The sequence below is a fragment of the Dreissena polymorpha genome, unplaced genomic scaffold (assembly GCF_020536995.1).
Source record: "Dreissena polymorpha isolate Duluth1 unplaced genomic scaffold, UMN_Dpol_1.0 chrUn053, whole genome shotgun sequence".
In the NCBI taxonomy this organism is placed as follows: domain Eukaryota; kingdom Metazoa; phylum Mollusca; class Bivalvia; order Myida; family Dreissenidae; genus Dreissena; species Dreissena polymorpha.
The window spans coordinates 23162-41547 of record NW_026273367.1 but is presented as its reverse complement, the minus strand read 5'-3'; the positions used below and the strand labels follow the sequence as shown (position 1 = coordinate 41547).

The 18386-nt window shown below is 38.1% G+C and overlaps 1 protein-coding gene across 5 annotated transcripts; it reads right to left on the bottom strand.

Moving 5' to 3' along the window:
* Positions 1-2753: 2753 nt before the first annotated feature.
* On the bottom strand, positions 2754-10025 carry LOC127863880 (uncharacterized). Of its 5 annotated transcripts, none has more exons than XR_008041226.1 (5): positions 9774-10025; positions 8504-8634; positions 7970-8180; positions 6297-6377; positions 2754-4493 (listed from the first exon to the last, which is right to left on the bottom strand). XR_008041226.1 is itself a non-coding variant. In XM_052403565.1 (5 exons), the coding sequence occupies exons 1-5, from the start codon at positions 9558-9560 to the stop codon at positions 4449-4451; spliced, it is 408 nt and encodes a 135-aa protein (XP_052259525.1). In that variant the 5' UTR covers positions 9561-10025; the 3' UTR covers positions 2754-4448. The 5 variants fall into 5 exon arrangements, 1 of the variants encoding a protein (XP_052259525.1); XR_008041229.1 differs by having other exon boundaries at positions 8002-8180; XR_008041228.1 differs by having other exon boundaries at positions 7970-8175.
* Between the last annotated feature and the right edge of the window lie 8361 nt (positions 10026-18386).

The following is an 18386-nucleotide window of genomic DNA, read 5'->3' as shown; positions in this document are numbered from 1 at the left end:
ATATATAAAGGGAAACTTAAGTTGCATCAAAATTAATATTATTATAATTATTGTAAATACAAATTAATGAACTAAAATATGTGCGTCGCTAGCCTAGCCGTGTTATGTTTTAAGCTGGAGTGTGTTTTTAGCCTTTTACCAAATGTCAAACAAAAACATTATACTACTACTTGTTTAAATATCTCTAGTAGATAAACATTTTAAATAAAAAAACAAGATTATATTACTTTAAGTTTTGAAGAAAGTTTTATTATTTTGAAAATGTATGCGACAACCCAGCGCCTACGTCCGACAGACGTTCTTGTGTGGGACAGACTATGTTGCAAGAACGTTTGTAGTTATATATGAGCCTCGCTCTGGCAAAAACACGTTCTTAACCCTTTCAGCGCTGGAACCGAATTTTAAAGGCCTTTGCAAACAGTTTGGATCCTGATGAGACGCCACAGAACGTGGCGTCTCATCAGGATCCAAACTATTTGCTATTCTGATTGTATTCTTTGAAAAAAATCGAAGAAAATGCTAATTTTAGAAATTCAGCAGACGACATTTTAGCAGATGACAACTACAGGTGGCCGAGCACCCCTTCCAGGATTGCCAGTCACCCTAGATACCGTCAAGCTTTTGATTGATCACTTCAAATAAAACACGCCAAATATATGAGCCTGGCTTCTTAACTATCCTTAAGCGAATTTTTACTAAACACTTTCTTTCAATGGAGATTTCCATAAACGCGGAAAGTTTTGTCCCTGATAAGCCTGTGTGGACTGCACAAGCTAATCTGGGACAACACTTTACGCACATGCATTACATCCATATATAACCATAGCGCGGCTTATATTGTTTCTTTTTTATGCAGTACGATTGAGGTGTTAGAACTGTAATACGAAACTTTGGTTTTCTTGTGTTTCTTGGCGTATTTCCAAATGTTAGGATATTATGTGTCCAAAGTCAAGGGTTAAGAAAAATAAACCAAATAATTGAGGTTTCTCAGCTAGTCCAAGAAAGACTGTGTAAACTAGATTTGCCTAAATACATTGGACGTTGATGAATAAATACCATAATTACTCAAAATCAAAGAATATTTCGTAAAATATTTAGTAAGATAAAGTTAACCCATAAAAAATCAGTGTTCCTTATAGAAATAGGAAATATTGGAATGCAAGATGTTGTGTGGCAACGTAGATTTGACGAGATACTAAATGCACGTTTTTATTTTTGTGTGACAGTATATTATTCCATGTGAATTTCCCGCAAAGATATCCGAACATTTACGAGCGAACGAGGCGCTATCTGGGGTAAGTCCCAAGGAGGCTACGCAACCCTGCCTGTTTCCAATTATCAATCTGGTTCAAACAATACTCCTGTCGTTTTCATAATCCTCTTGTTAAAAATAATCCTCCTGTTTCAAACTGCCTGTTTTAAGTAATCCTCCTATCCCTAGAGATCTGTATGTACTGATGTGCATGCTAGCCATCAAGGCTTTCGGGATCTACCCTCTGTGCACGCCACTGAGCATGCAGAAGCGTGGTTCTGTCAGTGCCATCATGACAATGAGGAAGTATGAATGTCAGTTATCAGATAACCACTTTTGTAACAGACACAATCAGCACAATTTAAATGTTCAATTACGTTCAGTCTGCTTGTGCCTCTGCTCAGAGGAATGGCTACAATGGTAAGTCTAACAAGTCAAGGCGGTATAACGTGATGAACATGGAGTGCCCTCCAGCAGATGTTGTTAGTGGATAAACCTACCCAAGTAGTAGAGAGGCTACAGGGTGCTCCAAGGGCCAGCTACCTTGCTCTGATTGAGACCCGGGGTTTTACGTTAAGGAACCTTATTTTGTAGACGATGGGATTTGTTATTTAATATTTTTTCAGGCCATTATAAAACCTATTGTCTTACCACCATCATAGAACGATTTGTTAGTTATTTTTATGTTCCCCATCCACTATAGTAGGGGACATATTGTTTTTGCCCTGTCTGTTGGTTGGTTGGTTTGCGCCAACTTTAATATTTGCAATAACTTTTGCAATATTGAAGATAGCAACTTGATATTTGGCATGCATATGTATCTCATGGAGCTGCACATTTTGAGTGGTGAATGGTCAAGGTCAATGTCATCCTTCAAGGTCAGAGGTCAAATATATGTGGCCAAAATCGCTAATTTTATAAATACTTTTGCAATATTGAAGATAGCAACTTGATATTTGGCATGCATGTGTATCTCATGGAGCCGCACATTTTGAGTGGTGAAAGGTCATGGTCAAGGTCATCCTTCAAGGTCAAAGGTAAAAAAAAAAAGCGGCGCGGAAGGGGACATAGTGTTTCTGACAAACACATTTCTTGTTTATGTAAAAACTAAAGTAATTATCTGAAAGGGACAAATGATATCACGGTGGTATTCATAGCCGTCTTCAGATCTTCATTATGACGTAGTTCAATGCGCCAGGCGTGAGATCTTTGTGTGTACTTAGTTTATATTCCTTTGCATTTCAAAAAATAGTCTGCATCCAAATAGTGACTTTAATGGCATTCCGTGCATCTGGTTTATAATGCAAACAAAAAAATGTATTTATATCAAAACTTTATTGTTTTAAGCATTAATGTTTGTTTATAAAAATGTCATTAGTTGCATTTTATAAATATTCAATAATATATCATTTTAACTTTTACATAACTTTGATTATCAAATAAGATATTGATGCCATACCTCCTACAATGTGTACTTAAAGAAGTTAACTCAACAAAAAACTATTTTTCTGCAGAATGCTCTTTATTTCACAGTGAAACAACCATAGCAACAACAACAACAACATTTAGTAGCAAATCAGCATGCAATTGCCTTCAAGCCAAAGAAAGAAAAAAAATCACAAGTGTAATAAAAGGATTATAAGAATTATGAAAAATAGGTAATGATAGAATTTAACAAAGAGGTTACTAATTAACAAGAGATTGCCAAGCAATATGGTCCCCTACTGGTGAAACACCATAATTGTCAGATTATTTTTATTTTTTATTTGTTGCCATAGCAACCAGAATTCTTGCCGTGGAAACAAAATGAAATGATATGCATAATCTCCATATTGCCATCTGTCCGTGTTTCAAGTTTCATGAAAAAAAATGAAGATTCGCCGGATCCAGAAAAATGTGACAGACAGACTGACTGACTGACGCTCTGAGCGCAAACTATAATTGCCCTCCGGTTTCACCGGTAGGGGACAATAACATTTTTTTTTTTTTATTACTATAAAACAAATTTTGATTCTTCAAAATAGATCTTATATACAAATACAATTCAGCATTTTCAGTACTAGCATACATTTAGCATTTAAACATATTCAGTAATATAGGAACCAACTGATTAGTAGATTTTTTTTATCCCAACACATTTTATTTCCAATTGCAAACAAGTACATATACAATATAAATTGTAACAATAATGATTTGAAATATGACACAACAACAAAAAAACAAGCATGTTATGCAACCAACTCGTATCTTAAGTTATGTATAGTAGTAGTCAACAACAGACAAAAACTAACAAGTAAGTGAAGTGTCTTGAAAACTTTACAATTACTAGCACATATAGAGTTCAGTGTTGGAAAGAAAGAAAACATGTACAAAGTACATATAGAGAAAAAAAAAACATCGTCCAGTTTGAAAGAACAGCAAAGAATGTGTACATTGTTATAGCGGATGAAACAAGACATTGCCAAGCAATATGGTCCCCTACCGGTGAAACTCCACCATTGTCAGAATTTTTTATATATTTTTTTATATTTGTTGCCATAGCAACCACAATTATTGATGTAGGAACAAAATGAAATGATGTGCATAATCTCCATATTGCCATCTATCCATATTTTAAGTTTCATTAAAAAATATGAAGAACTTTTAAAGTTATGGCAGGATCCAAAAAAGTGTGACTGACAGAATGATGGACAGACTGACTGACCTAGGTCCTACATTTTATTTGAATAACGATACGCTTTAAATAGTATTTGTAAAAAGTGCTTTAAACTACAACAGTCATCAAATTTAAATTCTAAGTATTGAGGACATAGCATTAAATTGTTCCCACTCACTGTCAAAGGAGTCTAACTTATTGTGTGAAATCGATATTTTTCTCAAGTTATCATATTCATACTTAGTGTATATCTTTGCTCCTGTTATGCTTGGAATGCATTTATTCATTTTACACTTGTACAAGTATGACTTAATAAACAAAATAACATTATTTAAGGCTTTAGCAGACTAACTTGAATATCCAAATATCCAATAATATAGGGGACAATAACATACATAGTTTCACTCTAACATTGACAATGACTGCTGTTGATAATGATTATGACTGTTGAGCATTCAAATAAGTCATGTTTACAGTCAGATGTCAACTGAGTCTTGTCTCCCCTTTCATGGTTCAACTCCCCCTCCTTCCAGGTGACCTTCATGTCCCTGCAGGACCAGCATTGACAACACTGAGGCACACAATCTGAATAAGAAAATACAACACCACCATTCACAGCACCGGGGCATTTACATCAATAACGCATATGGACTTAAGTCTGAATTAGGACCAACAAAAGGGAATAGAATAAGCCAAGGACCCAATTTCTCAACTATTATTAAGTTGGTGTTTTAGAATAGTTGGTTTAACTCACTTATTTACTGAAGTTTTATTAGTGCGTCAGAGTTGCTGGCGTTTAACTGAATATTCTTTATGTTGTTAGTTTTAAAACATTCAATTATGTGATACATTATGAATTACTTGTTTGGATTATTTTGCTTTTGTCAAAAGACCCTTGTATGCAAGGATAACAATTACATAGGTGTGTGTGTACACATATGGAAAAACATTTGCAACAGAAAACATAAGATGGGCTTTTAATTTTGCAGATAAATTAGCAATTCATGGTGTTTAATTGTGTACATTAAATAGGTGGCATCATGCAAAAATGGGTCTTTTACCATAAGTGGTATATTGTGGTGCGCAATTGTAAAGTCTGGTCAGGAGCTACCATGTCTGTAATAAAGTCAAGCAAGGTTTTGTAGTCTCATAAGTAGACAGCTGAGCCCCTGACCAGACTGCCCTACAGACAGCTGAGCCCCTGACCAGACTGCCCTATTGAGCAGGCTTGTTAGGAGCTATGCCACTTATGGCATAAGACCCATTTTTGCTTGACATGACTCGCATAAAAAAAGACAAACATTATACACTGCGTACAACTAAAAGACCATTTAAATGCGTTTAAATCATTATTTTAATTGTGATTAGCTTAAGACTTTAAATAATATCGTATGCATGACTTGCTTGTTTGGATTATTGCGCCAGTAACAACAGTATTTTAGTCATCAAATTTATGTCGTGAGATTTCAAATGTGAAGTTCTTGTGAAAAGACAATGGTATATAATGAGAAAATGCATGTGTGTGTGCGTGTATGTGTGCTTTCGCATATAAAACACTATTATTTTGCAACATACAACATAGAAAGTGCTTTAATTTTCGCAAATAACTGAGCAATTCATGCTATTTAATTGTGTGCATTAAATGAGCCGTTTCGCAGGCTGGTTTGGAGCTACGCCCGCCCTATATGGCAGTAGACCCATTTTTGTAAGATGTGGCCGAAATTAGGGATGTTAAATTCAAAGAAAAGGAAGATGAAAAACACTGAATACTGAAAAAAAGCTGATCAAATCTGAGTTGACCAACAAGCTCTACTCTACCATAAACCTGACATCAAACTAGAGAAAATACATTTACTTCATAATGGTTTTATTTGTACCTTCTTTACATAATAATAATAGAACAATTTTGTTCTTTTATTCTAATTTTTTAAAGACTAGTATGCCTTTTGAATATGACCTTTTTCGTTCCCATGTAGAAATATACTTAATAAATGACCAGACTTTTAATGATGGTCAAAACTTCCTCTTTTCAGTGATCAAGGCATTAGATGGGAAATCTGATTGGCAGAAAGTCATTTCATTCAAAAATGAAATAACATAAAACTTAGAAATACTCTTCAAGTGAAGTATAGAAATCTGTTTCTTATTGATGAAATAACCATCAACACAACACAGTATATAAAATTGCAACTGCTTTAATACGTGAGTTTTATTGTTTACCTGGTAAATTTCTATGCTAAATTGACACAGACACAACGAAACCCCTGATTCATACAAACACAAATTTGCTAGAGAAACACACGAAAGTCACTCAAGAAGCATAAAGAAAAGCAAACATGGGTTCGGACAATCCTATGGATTGTACTATTTATAACATGTTACACTTACTATTCCTTCTTGTTGATGCTTTCCGGATGTGGACTCAAACTGAATGTACCAGCCTCTATTCACTTCATCTTGTATTATTAACTGGAAAGTGAGACCATGAACGTTTGCACTTATAGTCAAGAATGAGCGATATAAATATATTATAATTTTTTAACGTAATTCTTTTTTATTTGATACGGACCGTAATCTTTTGCAAAATATCTTACTAAAATTGCAAGTTAACATTCAAATAAACCATGGAAATATTTATAATTGAGCTCTGGGAAAAAATGGTTTAACCCTTTACCACTAAGAAACGTATTTTCACCCATTTGTAGTCCCTTTAGAAAGTTATATTTAATTTAAGACCTTTCTAACTAGATTCAACTTTTTAAGGCTTCATCTCCAAACCTTAGATACTGATGAGCAGCAAACAGCATACAACCTGAACAGACTGTGAGTTACTTGCAGGCTGTTCTGGTTTTATGCTGTTTGTACAAAGCCATTTTCACTTTGCTTCGGAGCGGCTAAAGTTTAATGCATGTGCGTAAAGTGTCGTCCCAGATTAGTCTCTGCAGTAATTTAGAAAGAAATTGCTCCTATGCGTAAATCCAGTTAAAGCAAAAAGTGTCATTCCTAATTAGCCTGTGGGGTCACTGCAGTGGCTTATCTTTAGACAACACTTTAGTTGCATTAAGCCCCATTTTTCAGAGCAAGGCTAACTTTTTATTTTATCAATTTGGACAGCATCATAAAAACAACCAGGTGTACTGCAAAATATTAAACCAAGTTATTGTCAGACTCAAAATTTTGAATAAACAGGCAGTTTTGTTTTATAAATTTTCCTCCTCTACCAGTGTTTCTTGTTCCTGGAATTTGAAAGATAACCTTTGTCTTCATTCACAACATTACAAAGAATTTTCATTTTAACTTTTTGTTCATCATCATTAATCCACAATATTCATATCATAAGTACACCATATAGTTGTATGACATAAATCAGAATTCATAAGGCCCGGTATTCACAAAAGACAGATGAAAACATTTTAAGTATTCAAATATGAGCTAAATTAATAAGAATTTGTATGAACTGTCTTGTACTTTTCAGGTATTCAGTTACTTTTTTAAACGACAAAACACTACAAGAATTTCCATCCTTATAATGTTTATGGAGTTTAATTATGGCTTTGTCGCATAGCCATGCTGCTGATTTCAATGACTGTAAAAGTGTTGTCAACAAAGTTTATTTGAGTCTCGCTCTGGGAAAACAGGGCTTAATACATGTGCCTAAAGTGTCGTACAAGGCTAGCATGTGCAGTCCTCAATACTTTCTGCCTAAACTGGATTTTTGCTAAAAGTCTTCTTTAACTCTTTCAGTGCGGGAACCGAATTTTGAAGGCCTTTGCAAACAGTTTGGATCCAGATGAGACGCCACAGAACGTGGCGTCTCATCAGGATCCAAACTGTTTGCTATTCTGATAGTATTTTTTGAAAAAAAATCAAAGAAAAGGCTAATTTTAGAAATTTAGCAGACAACATTTTAGCAGACCACAAATTTCCCAGCATGCAAAGGGTTAAAAGTAAAAATATAAAAATATAAAAGCAAAGAATCGTGCATGATAAGCATGTGCAGAATTTATGCACATGAAATCAGCCCCGTTTTCCCAGTTAGTCTTAGTTCATTTTCCACTCACTCCCTGCCTTCCAGTTTGAAGGGTGTTACCACCTGCACACATGCCATTCTGTTCCGGATACCACCTGCACACACGCCATTCTGTTCCTGATACCCCCTGAAACAGTGGAAGTCTCTGTCCTGGGTCCCAGTAAACCTTCTGACTGTAGTCAAACTCCTCGCTGACTATGATTGGTTAAAATTCCATCTCTTGGGACTTCAGTTCCTCTAAACTTTTTGCAATACATATTAATTATAATATATATATGAGCCACAAATAAACACAATGGTCTTTAATTATAACCAAAGTTTTACTTTTTGTTTGGGTATACCTGGATGTTGTTGCTTTTATGATAAAATTAAACTGGTTTGAGGATAAAAGATGTAAATACATAGACATGTACAATGTGTTAATTATAAATAAAAATTACATTTTCGGTAAAAAGATACCATGTTAACCACGTTTGTTATAATGTGGTCTTCGGTGAAGTTAATTCATTGTTTTTTAACACTGGGAATTAATTCTCATTATGCTATTATGCATGTTTGTACATACTTTATAGGAATCTCCATTTGGCAGTCTATTCCTTCTGTCTTGGAGATCTTGTATCAGATCTTTTTTCCATTTCCATTTCTTCCACTGTTTTTGCCAATAGCTCAGGTACCATGACTTTGAATGGGAAAAACCTGAATGTGATAATGTGATAGCTACATTTAAGTGTATGGATTATGTATATAAAACAACATATGAATATATAATATATATATATATAAATAGGTCACGGGGTTCCCACTTTAAACACATGTATCTCCATACCCTTTTTTTCCGATATAAACACCAATTAAGGTATATAGGGGTACCTAATATATTATTATATATAAATACGTAATTTATTTGACGTCTTATACAAGGATATATATAGCGACATTAATTGCGATGTATATAAAATTTCAATTTCAGACGTGATTGTGTTTTTTTATTTAAGACCGTATTGTGATATTTGATTGCATTACCTCCCCTACACCCCACTCATAGTAATTAAAGGTGCCTAGAACGCGGGGTTGTATACAGACCCTGTTTTTTATATTGACCTCGTAAGTATAGTCTGAAAACTACCGAGACCGCGTAACTGGCACTATGTATTAATATATATATATATATTTATATATATATAAAAATGTATATATTAATATGCAATACAGCAATAGATCTAATGTTAAAATTTAGTCACAGGATAAGCCTTCTTAATGTTGGATACTAAAAATAGTAAGATAATAATGAAAATTTAATGGATAAGGATAGCTTATATCGGTTTTACGATTTGTATTAGACTGAAAAAGATTTTAAAACAAGAGATGGGTTTGTCAGAAACACAATGCCCCCTAATGTACCGCTTGTTTTTTGTTGACCTTTGACCTTGAAGGATGACCTTGACCTTTCACCACTCAAAATGTGCAGCTCTATGAGATACACATGCATGTCAAATATGAAGTTGCTATGTTCAATATTTCAAAAGTTATTGCAAAACTTTACTGTATTATTAATTTATTTTTTTACCTTTGATCTTGAAGGATGACCTTGACCTTTCACCACTCAAAATGTGCAGCTCCATGAGATACAAATGTATGCCAAATATGAAGTTGCTATGTTCAATATTTCAAAAGTTATTGCAAAACGTTACTGTAATATTAAAGTTTTGGGACAGAATGACAGAAAGACAGGCCCAAAACAATATACCCCCGATCTGTCGATCCGGGGGCATAAAAAAGATCATTCAAAAACGATCATGAAGATAGACGAAAATTCTCGGTCGTTTTAGTTATACCGTTTCCCTCACTCTGCGGTTCATTGCATTCATGTATGTTGAGGCACGAACGACAACTCTGCTATAAGAATGCGTTTCCGTACGTACCGAGTTTGATTTGAATTAGTATTGTGTAACCTCTAGTGCGGCCGTAATATTTGTACAAAGTTTATGAAATTAAATAAATCGTACAAACACGTCACTGTTTATTTAAATGTTTCTGGTACTAAACATGTTTCGGCCGTAGCCTCCATCAGTAGTACATTAATATAAACAAATACAAAGGAAGTGACGTCAACGTCAATACAATAACGTAACGTCGTTTGGCGGAAAAATATATAGTACATAATATTACATAATACATAATACAAAGATGGATCATTGCTGATACAACAGTCTATTAGTAATAATATAATTTATAAAAAACATAGTAATAGACAAACATCAAATGTATATCTAAATTATGTTTATGTTCTATATGTCATACAGCAGTTTATTATTTAGACCGTTAGGAATCATAGTTTTTAATTTGTGTATCCAATATGTTTCTTTACATAAACGGTCTAGATTGTTTTGAACAACATCAATAGGTACAAAGGAGAAATCTAATAAAGTGCAATCATTGTCAGTAGATCCAAAATGTGTAGCAACATGTGAAATAGGATTTATTGAACAATTTCTGATATCAAATCTATGGCTATTCATTCTGCGGGAAACATTCTGATTAGTTTGTCCAACGTATTGTTTATTACAATTTTTACATGTAATAAGATATATAACATTGCGCGAAGTACAATCAACATCATAGTGTAAATCATACGATAAACCAGTAACACTTCTATTTAAACTTGAACATATGTTTATATTATTGCAATATGTACATCTTGGTCGGTTACATTGACCCGATAAATGAATATCAGTACTGTTATAAGACACTGAACATCTTACAAGGCTGTTACGTATATTCTTAGGTCTTTTATAGGCCAAAATAGGTTTATGTTAGGAAACAATGTTGAGGGTCATGTTAGGTAACAATGTTAAGAGTCATGTTAGGAAACAATGTTAAGAGTAATGTTAGGAAACAATGTTAAGGTCATGTTAGGAAACAATGTTAAGAGTCATGTTAGGAAACAATGTTAAGAGTAATGTTAGGAAACAATGTTAAGGTCATGTTAGGAAACAATGTACAGAGTCATGTTAGAAAACAATGTTAAGAGTCATGTTAGGAAACAATGTTAAGAGTAATGTTAGGAAACAATGTTTAGGGTCATGTTAGGAAACAATTTTAAGGGTCATGTTAGGAAACAATGTTAAGGGTCATGTTAGGAAACAATGTTAAGAGTCATGTTAGGAAACAATGTTAAGAGTAATGTTAGGAAACAATGTTAAGGTCATGTTAGGAAACAATGTTAAGAGTCATGTTAGAAAACAATGTTAAGAGTCATGTTAGGAAACAATGTTAAGAGTCATGTTAGGAAACAATGTTAAGGGTCATGTTAGGAAACAATGTTAAGGGTCATGTTAGGAAACAATGTTAAGGGGTCATGTTAGGAAACAATGTTAAGGGTCATGTTAGGAAACAATGTTAAGAGTCATGTTAGGAAACGATGTTAAGGGTCATGTTAGGAAACAATGTTTAGGGTCATGTTAGGAAACAATGTTTAGGGTCATGTTAGGAAACGATGTTAAGAGATATGTTAGGAAACGATGTTAAGAGTCATGTTAGGAAACAATGTTAAGAGTCATGTTAGGAAACGATGTTAAGAGTCATGTTAGGAAACGATGTTGAGAGTCATGTAAGGAAACAATGTTTAAGAGTCATGTTAGGAAACGATGTTGAGAGTCATGTTAGGAAACGATGTTAAGAGTCATAAGAGGAAACAATGTTAAGAGTCATGTTAGGAAACGATGTTAAGAGTCATGTTAGGAAACAATGTTAAGAGTCATGTTAGGAAACGATGTTAAGAGTCATGTTAGGAAAAAATGTTAAGAGTCATGTTAGGAAACGATGTTGAGAGTCATGTTAGGAAACAATGTTAAGAGTCATGTTATGAAAGAATGTTAAGAGTCATGTTAGGAAAAATGTTAAGAGTCATGTTAGGAAACGATGTTAAGAGTCATGTTAGGAAACAATGTTAAGAGTCATGTTAGGAAACGATGTTAAGAGTCATGTTAGGAAACGATGTTAAGAGTCATGTTAGGAAACAATGTTAAGAGTCATGTTAGGAAACGATGTTAAGAGTCATGTTAGGAAACAATGTTAAGAGTCATGTTAGGAAACAATGTGTAAGAGTCATGTTAGGAAACGTTGTTAAGAGTCATGTTAGGAAACGATGTTAAGAGTCATGTTAGGAAACGATGTTAAGAGTCATGTTAGGAAACAATGTTAAGAGTCATGTTAGGAAACGATGTTAAGAGTCATGTTAGGAAACGATGTTAAGAGTCATGTTAGGAAACGATGTTAAGAGTCATGTTAGGAAACAATGTTAAGAGTCATGTTAGGAAACGATGTTAAGAGTCATGTTAGGAAACGATGTTAAGAGTCATGTTAGGAAACGATGTTAAGAGTCATGTTAGGAAACGATATTAAGAGTCATGTTAGGAAACGATGTTAAGAGTCATGTTAGGAAACAATGTTAAGAGTCATGTTAGGAAACAATGTTAAGAGTCATGTTAGGAAACAATGTTAAGAGTCATGTTAGGAAACGATGTAGAGAGTCATGTTAGGAAACAATGTTAAGTGTCAGGTTAGGAAACGACGTTGAGATTCATGTTAGGAAACAATGTTAAGGGTCATGTTAGGAAACAATGTTAAGGGTCATGTTAGGAAACAATGTTAAGAGTCATGTTAGGAAACAATGTTAAGTGTCATGTTAGGAAACGACGTTGAGATTCATGTCAGGAAACAATGTTAAGGGTCATGTTAGGAAACAATGTTAAGAGTCATGTTAGGAAACAATATTTAGAGTCATGTTAGGAAACAATGTTAAAAGTCATGTTAGGAAACAATGTTTAGAGTCATGTTAGGAAATGATGTTAAGAGTCATGTTAGGAAACGATGTTAAGAGTCATGTGAGGAAACAATGTTAAGAGTCATGTTAGGAAGCAATGTTAAGAGTCATGTTAGGAAACGATGTTAAGAGTCATGTGAGGAAACAATGTTAAGAGTCATGTTAGGAAACAATGTTAAGTGTCATGTTAGGAAACGATGTTGAGAGTCATGTTAGGAAACAATGTTAAGAGTCATGTAAGGAAACGATATTTAGAGTCATGTTAGGAAACAATGTTAAAAGTCATGTTAGGAAACAATGTTTAGAGTCATGTTAGGAAATGATGTTAAGAGTCATGTTAGGAAACGATGTTAAGAGTCATGTGAGGAAACAATGTTAAGAGTCATGTTAGGAAACAATGTTAAGAGTCATGTTAGGAAACGATGTGAGGAAACAATGTTAAGAGTCATGTTAGGAAACAATGTTAAGTGTCATGTTAGGAAAAGATGTTGAGAGTCATGTTAGGAAACAATGTTAAGAGTCAGGATATAAAACAATGTTAAGTGTCATGTTAGGAAACAATGTTAAGAGTCATGTTAGGAAACAATGTTAATGATCATGTTAGTATACAATGTTAAGAGTCATGTTAAAAAACTAGGTTAAGAGTTATGTCATGTAAGAAAACAATGCTTAAATTCATGTTAGGCAACAATGTTAAGAGTCATGTTAGGAAACAGGGTTAAGCGTCATGTTAGGAAACGATGTGAAGGGTCATGTTAGAAAAGTATGTTAAGAGTCATGTAAGGAAACAATTATTTAGGGTCATTTAGCAAACAATGTCACGGGTCATGTTAGAAAACTATATTAAGAGTCATGTTAGGAAAGGATGTTAAGCGTCATTTTAGGAACAATGTTAAGAGTCATGTAAGGAAAGGATGTAAAGCATCATTTTAGAAAACAATGATAACAAGGGTCATGTGAGAAAACGATGTTAAGGGTCATGCTAGGGAATAATTATGTTTAGGGTCAGGTTAGGGAACAGTATTAAGGGTCATGTTAGGAAATGATGTTGAGGGTCATGTAAGGAAACAATGTTAATGATCATGTTAGTATACAATGTTAAGAGTCATGTTAAAAAACTAGGTTAAGAGTTATGTTAGGAAACAATTTTAAGGGTCATATAAGGAAACACTGTTAAGGGTAATGTTAGAAAACAATATTTAGAGTCACATCAGGAAAAGATGTTTACAGCATTGTTTTGAATCAAAATGACGGGTCATGTTAGAAAACAAAGTAAAGAGTCATGTAGGGAAACAAGGTATAGGGGAATGCTTTGTGCTTTCCAACTGCCGGTCACCGCTTACCAATAGCAGTAGAGACGCTTTGTGCTTTCCAACAGCCGGTCACCGCTTACCAATAGCAGTAGAGACGCTTTGTGCTTTCCAACAGCCGGTCACCGCTTACCAATAGCAGTAGAGACGCTTTGTGCTTTCCAACAGCCGGTCACCGCTTACCAATAGCAGTAGAGACGCTTTGTGCTTTCCCAACAGCCGGTCACCGCTTACCAATAGCAGTAGAGACGCTTTGTGCTTTCCAAAAGCCGGTCACCGCTTACCAATAGCAGTAGAGAACGCTTTGTGCTTTCCAAAAGCCGGTCACCGCTTACCAATAGCAGTAGAGACGCTTTGTGCTTTCCAACAGCCGGTCACCGCTTACCAATAGCAGTAGAGACGCTTTGTGCTTTCCAACAGCCGGTCACCCCTTACCAATAGCAGTAGAGACGCTTTGTGCTTTCCAACAGCCGGTCACCGCTTACCAATAGCAGTAGAGACGCTTTGTGCTTTCCAACAGCCGGTCACCGCTTACCAATAGCAGTAGAGACGCTTTGTGCTTTCCAACAGCCGGTCACCGCTTACCAATAGCAGTAGAGACGCTTTGTGCTTTTCCAACAGCCGGTCACCGCTTACCAATAGCAGTAGAGACGCTTTGTGCTTTCCAACAGCCGGTCACCGCTTACCAATAGCAGTAGAGACGCTTTGTGCTTTCCAACAGCCGGTCACCGCTTACCAATAGCAGTAGAGACGCTTTGTGCTTTCCAACAGCCGGTCACCGCTTACCAATAGCAGTAGAGACGCTTTGTGCTTTCCAACAGCCGGTCACCGCTTACCAATAGCAGTAGAGACGCTTTGTGCTTTCCAACAGCCGGTCACCGCTTACCAATAGCAGTAGAGACGCTTTGTGCTTTCCAACAGCCGGTCACCGCTTACCAATAGCAGTAGAGACGCTTTGTGCTTTCAACAGCCGGTCACCGCTTACCAATAGCAGTAGAGACGCTTTGTGCTTTCCAACAGCCGGTCACCGCTTACCAATAGCAGTAGAGACGCTTTGTGCTTTCCAACAGCCGGTCACCGCTTACCAATAGCAGTAGAGACGCTTTGTGCTTTCCAACAGCCGGTCACCGCTTACCAATAGCAGTAGAGACGCTTTGTGCTTTCCAACAGCCGGTCACCGCTTACCAATAGCAGTAGAGACGCTTTGTGCTTTCCAACAGCCGGTCACCGCTTACCAATAGCAGTAGAGACGCTTTGTGCTTTCCAACAGCCGGTCACCGCTTACCAATAGCAGTAGAGACGCTTTGTGCTTTCCAACAGCCGGTCACCGCTTACCAATAGCATGTAGAGACGCTTTGTGCTTTCCAACAGCCGGTCACCGCGTACCAATAGCAGTAGAGACGCTTTGTGCTTTCCAACAGCCGGTCACCGCTTACCAATAGCAGTAGAGACGCTTTGTGCTTTCCAACAGCCGGTCACCGCTTACCAATAGCAGTAGAGACGCTTTGTGCTTTCCAACAGCCGGTCACCGCTTACCAATAGCAGTAGAGACGCTTTGTGCTTTCCAACAGCCGGTCACCGCTTACCAATAGCAGTAGAGACGCTTTGTGCTTTCCAACAGCCGGTCCACCGCTTACCAATAGCAGTAGAGACGCTTTGTGCTTTCCAACAGCCGGTCACCGCTTACCAATAGCAGGTAGAGACGCTTTGTGCTTTCCAACAGCCGGTCACCGCTTACCAATAGCAGTAGAGACGCTTTGTGCTTTCCAACAGCCGGTCACCGCTTACCAATAGCAGTAGAGACGCTTTGTGCTTTCCAACAGCCGGTCACCGCTTACCAATAGCAGTAGAGACGCTTTGTGCTTTCCAACAGCCGGTCACCGCTTACCAATAGCAGTAGAGACGCTTTGTGCTTTCCAACAGCCGGTCACCGCTTACCAATAGCAGTAGAGACGCTTTGTGCTTTCCAACAGCCGGTCACCGCTTACCAATAGCAGTAGAGACGCTTTGTGCTTTCCAACAGCCGGTCACCGCTTACCAATAGCAGTAGAGACGCTTTGTGCTTTCCAACAGCCGGTCACCGCTTACCAATAGCAGTAGAGACGCTTTGTGCTTTCCAACAGCCGGTCACCGCTTACCAATAGCAGTAGAGACGCTTTGTGCTTTCCAACAGCCGGTCACCGCTTACCAATAGCAGTAGAGACGCTTTGTGCTTTCCAACAGCCGGTCACCGCTTACCAATAGCAGTAGAGACGCTTTGTGCTTTCCAACAGCCGGTCACCGCTTACCAATAGCAGTAGAGACGCTTTGTGCTTTCCAACAGCCGGTCACCGCTTACCAATAGCAGTAGAGACGCTTTGTGCTTTCCAACAGCCGGTCACCGCTTACCAATAGCAGTAGAGACGCTTTGTGCTTTCCAACAGCCGGTCACCGCTTACCAATAGCAGTAGAGACGCTTTGTGCTTTCCAACAGCCGGTCACCGCTTACCAATAGCAGTAGAGACGCTTTGTGCTTTCCAACAGCCGGTCACCGCTTACCAATAGCAGTAGAGACGCTTTGTGCTTTCCAACAGCCGGTCACCGCTTACCAATAGCAGTAGAGACGCTTTGTGCTTTCCAACAGCCGGTCACCGCTTACCAATAGCAGTAGAGACGCTTTGTGCTTTCCAACAGCCGGTCACCGCTTACCAATAGCAGTAGAGACGCTTTGTGCGTTCCAACAGCCGGTCACCGCTTACCAATAGCAGTAGAGACGCTTTGTGCTTTCCAACAGCCGGTCACCGCTTACCAATAGCAGTAGAGACGCTTTGTGCTTTCCAACAGCCGGTCACCGCTTACCAATAGCAGTAGAGACGCTTTGTGCTTTCCAACAGCCGGTCACCGCTTACCAATAGCAGTAGAGACGCTTTGTGCTTTCCAACAGCCGGTCACCGCTTACCAATAGCAGTAGAGACGCTTTGTGCTTTCCAACAGCCGGTCACCGCTTACCAATAGCAGTAGAGACGCTTTGTGCTTTCCAACAGCCGGTCACCGCTTACCAATAGCAGTAGAGACGCTTTGTGCTTTCCAACAGCCGGTCACCGCTTACCAATAGCAGTAGAGACGCTTTGTGCTTTCCAACAGCCGGTCACCGCTTACCAATAGCAGTAGAGACGCTTTGTGCTTTCCAACAGCCGGTCACCGCTTACCAATAGCAGTAGAGACGCTTTGTGCTTTCCAACAGCCGGTCACCGCTTACCAATAGCAGTAGAGACGCTTTGTGCTTTCCAACAGCCGGTCACCGCTTACCAATAGCAGTAGAGACGCTTTGTGCTTTCCAACAGCCGGTCACCGCTTACCAATAGCAGTAGAGACGCTTTGTGCTTTCCAACAGCCGGTCACCGCTTACCAATAGCAGTAGAGACGCTTTGTGCTTTCCAACAGCCGGTCACCGCTTACCAATAGCAGTAGAGACGCTTTGTGCTTTCCAACAGCCGGTCACCGCTTACCAATAGCAGTAGAGACGCTTTGTGCTTTCCAACAGCCGGTCACCGCTTACCAATAGCAGTAGAGACGCTTTGTGCTTTCCAACAGCCGGTCACCGCTTACCAATAGCAGTAGAGACGCTTTGTGCTTTCCAACAGCCGGTCACCGCTTACCAATAGCAGTAGAGACGCTTTGTGCTTTCCAACAGCCGGTCACCGCTTACCAATAGCAGTAGAGACGCTTTGTGCTTTCCAACAGCCGGTCACCGCTTACCAATAGCAGTAGAGACGCTTTGTGCTTTCCAACAGCCGGTCACCGCTTACCAATAGCAGTAGAGACGCTTTGTGCTTTCCAAACAGCCGGTCACCGCTTACCAATAGCAGTAGAGACGCTTTGTGCTTTCCAACAGCCGGGTCACCGCTTACCAATAGCAGTAGAGACGCTTTGGTGCTTTCCAACAGCCGGTCACCGCTTACCAATAGCAGTAGAGACGCTTTGTGCTTTCCAACAGCCGGTCACCGCTTACCAATAGCAGTAGAGACGCTTTGTGCTTTCCAACAGCCGGTCACCGCTTACCAATAGCAGTAGAGACGCTTTGTGCTTTCCAACAGCCGGTCACCGCTTACCAATAGCAGTAGAGACGCTTTGTGCTTTCCAACAGCCGGTCACCGCTTACCAATAGCAGTAGAGACGCTTTGTGCTTTCCAACAGCCGGTCACCGCTTACCAATAGCAGTAGAGACGCTTTGTGCTTTCCAACAGCCGGTCACCGCTTACCAATAGCAGTAGAGACGCTTTGTGCTTTCCAACAGCCGGTCACCGCTTACCAATAGCAGTAGAGACGCTTTG

Bases quoted from the DNA above. Each gene is read 5' to 3' on its own strand.
- LOC127863880 (XM_052403565.1), bottom strand. From the start codon at position 9,560: ATGGAGCTGCACATTTTGAGTGGTGAAAGGTCAAGGTCATCCTTCAAG. The intron at 8,635-9,505 runs GTAAAAAAATAA...TATCACATTCAG, and splicing joins GTCATCCTTCAAGATCAAAG to GTTTTTCCCATTCAAAGTCA. The intron at 8,066-8,503 runs GTATGTACAAAC...CCACTGTTTCAG, and splicing joins CAAATGGAGATTCCTATAAA to GGGGTATCAGGAACAGAATG.